Source organism: Macroventuria anomochaeta (genome assembly GCF_010093625.1).
Source record: "Macroventuria anomochaeta strain CBS 525.71 unplaced genomic scaffold BU25scaffold_21, whole genome shotgun sequence".
Lineage (NCBI taxonomy): Eukaryota > Fungi > Ascomycota > Dothideomycetes > Pleosporales > Didymellaceae > Macroventuria > Macroventuria anomochaeta.
Window position 1 is genome coordinate 260,988 of NW_022985382.1, and position 2,809 is coordinate 263,796.

The window sequence follows — 2,809 nt, forward strand, 5'->3', positions numbered from 1 at the left end:
TCAACGCGCAGGGTGGAGTCTACGGCAACGCACTGCAGGCAGCTTCATACGGAGGCCACGAGCAGATAGTCAAGCTGCTGCTAGACAACAACGCCGACATCAACGCGCAGGGTGGACGCTACGGTAATCCTATGCACGCAGCTGCGTATGGGGGGCACAAGGAGACGCTTGAACTCTTAATTTTAAGTGGAGGCATCTCACAGATACAAGATTGTTATGGGCGGACATTGCTCTGGTGGGCTGCGGCTGGCGGCAACACCACTACTGTGGAAGCACTCATTAACCAGCACAACATCGACCCTCAAAAAGCTGACAGCTTCAGACGAAAACCTCTCTGGATAGCTGCAAAGAAAGGACATGGCGCAGTATCAAAGCTTCTGAATAGATATAGTAGGGCGATTGACACTGAACAGAAAACGTCGCCGAAGGTTAGCAATAGCCAGCCGGGCATGCGATGCGATGTCTGCACGTGGAGCATCCCGGCAAGTGCACGTCAATACCACTGCAATATCTGCTTTGGTGGAGACTGGGACATGTGTGAAGACTGTAGCAAGACCGGAGCCACTTGCGCAGAGCCGGCACACACTTTGGTTGAACGTACGATGCTTGATGGAGTTTGGGTCGAGGTCACAGGTTAAATCTGGCTTAACACAGATCCTGGGGGGTATTGCAAAAGAGCCGTTTGACAGTATTGACAAAACGATTGACAGCATAATCAACACCGCAGAGATCCTGGTCGGACTCTGCTAGCTTAAAAGAGAAACACTTGTAGCTACTTGTGTATGAACGGGGGCTACAACAGTTCGAAGATCAGAGGCGCTGAAGGTCCGAACCGCCAACCTGTTTCGCGACATAGTGTGTCTCTCCACCCAGGGACCTTACACAATTTATGGTGTATTTTACATAATCTGTAGTGTTTTTTACACAATTTGCAGTGTAATTTACCCAAATGGGCCTTGGCTGCTGAGATTTGTCCTGTCCACGCACCTACCCGGTTGACCCCAGAAACTGCTCAAGACATTACTTGCATGGATACAATATCCTGATGTTCTTGAGGGAGCAGCAGAAAATAAACACATCGCGAAATGTTGCAGAAAGCGTTATAGTGGCAGGAATGGAGAAGGATCGGTATGGAAAATAGTGGGTTGGAGAAGAACACATGTTGCGTTGATGCTGCAGTCAATCAGTTCAGGTCCCAGGGAGAGAGGGCAGAGAAGATGTCTTTGTTAAGTTGCCCTTTCTTAGACTCGGCAACAACAACAAGTCAAAGTTCGCAATTGTCTGAAGTTCTCGGATTATGAAGGAGAAAAAAGTAGCTTGTCTCAACAGGAGACGTAAAGATATCAGCGGTGAACTGTGCCGGTTTCATTACAGCAGGGAAAACTCTCATCGCGACGGCCTGTCTGTCTCTGTTGCGAAACATGACGGAACACTGGCGATACTTTTGTGGGGACAGTGCTTTAGCGGTATCTCAGGTATGATCCAAACAACCAGACATCTCGCAACTTCTTTTTGGCGGAGATCTCCAAACGTGCAAGTGTAGCGTGACGTCTTCAGGGCAGAAAGCAGCACCTTTCCTGATCTGCTGAAACTTCTGGTTGCAAAGATGACAGATCGATGAGAATTCAGGAGTCCTACAACGCTAATAGGCGTGTAGTATGAGTTTCTCCGGTAGGGTCGGCGCAGACGGTTGGACTGTCGATGCTCACCATGTTGTCAGCGATGCATTTCGAAGGCTTCGAACAAAGTGGCATAACGTTTATTGCTGCAGAAGCTAGCTGACATATGTGGCAAACGAGAGACGGCAAACAATTCTTAGTGTCCTGATGAATCCAAATCAGACTTGTGGTTGGTGGAAGGCAAATAACAAGCTGTGCCACTCTTCTCTTTCGAGGAATGGCAATCGAATGAGAAGATTTTACGACGACCATGTCAATGGAGTCCTCATTATGTCGATTCTCAGTCCCGATAATCCCGGGACATATTTGTTGGATGCAGCAACTCCAGTTTTCGCACTGTATCGCTTTCGAGACCAGGCAGACATGAACGTACAAGCCTCGTTATTTTGAAGGCACCGGGATAGCTTGCTTGCATATAGGTACAGACAGAAAGAACCCAGATCTAAATGTGCATTGTTAAGCCTATGAGAGAGCAGCAATATAAGTCGAGAAAATCTTTGATTTTGTTGTAAAGAAGTGAGCAGAGTCATAGGGAAGATTTCTGATTCTCTAAAGACTTCTGTCATACCAGAAGAGCCATTTCATGATATGCACGGTGGGCAAGTTTGGAGGAGAAGAGCAAACATACCTAATGTCTTAGTCGCAATTCGAGGAGATGACTTTTCCAATGCAGCGTAGGAGAAGAAGAAGAAGAAGCCAGAGAGCATGGCTGATATTGATGGTATAAGTACAGACGCTCGAGAGGCTGAGAAGTCTGGATCTTGGGAAGTCTGTACATATTTCCTGGTGCCGATTCAGGATGATTCGCTCCCTGGGTCGCGTACAGAATGCAACTTCGGGAACGTGAGCGCGCTGTCAAGTAGAACCGGTCAGAACGCCTGAGCAAACCTATTTACTTGGGGACGTGTTTTGTGACAGAAATTCCGGAAGTATGTGTACCTTTCCCGCCATTTCTCGAGAGGGGAAAGTAGTTTTGTAGTTGGAACAGTCTTGACCCATCGGCAGTGCAGGCAATACACGTGGATAAGTCCCAATGACTCCAGATCGTCAAAGTCATCAAAACCGGTTTTCAGGATGTGGTGAGATGTCCGACAAACGTTTTATACCTCCAGATCGATGTACTACGATCA

The 2,809-nt window shown here is 47.7% G+C and overlaps 1 protein-coding gene across 1 annotated transcript in view; it reads left to right on the forward strand.

Moving 5' to 3' along the window:
• The window catches only part of BU25DRAFT_97033 (HET-domain-containing protein), a 4,066-nt gene extending 3,818 nt beyond the window's left edge, over positions 1–248 (forward strand). Inside the window, exon 3 of the mRNA XM_033712279.1 lies at positions 55–248. Coding sequence (XP_033560573.1) covers positions 55–127 — 73 coding nt within the window. The 3' untranslated portion in view covers positions 128–248. The remainder of the gene's footprint in view (positions 1–54) is intronic.
• Positions 249–2,809: the final 2,561 nt, after the last annotated feature.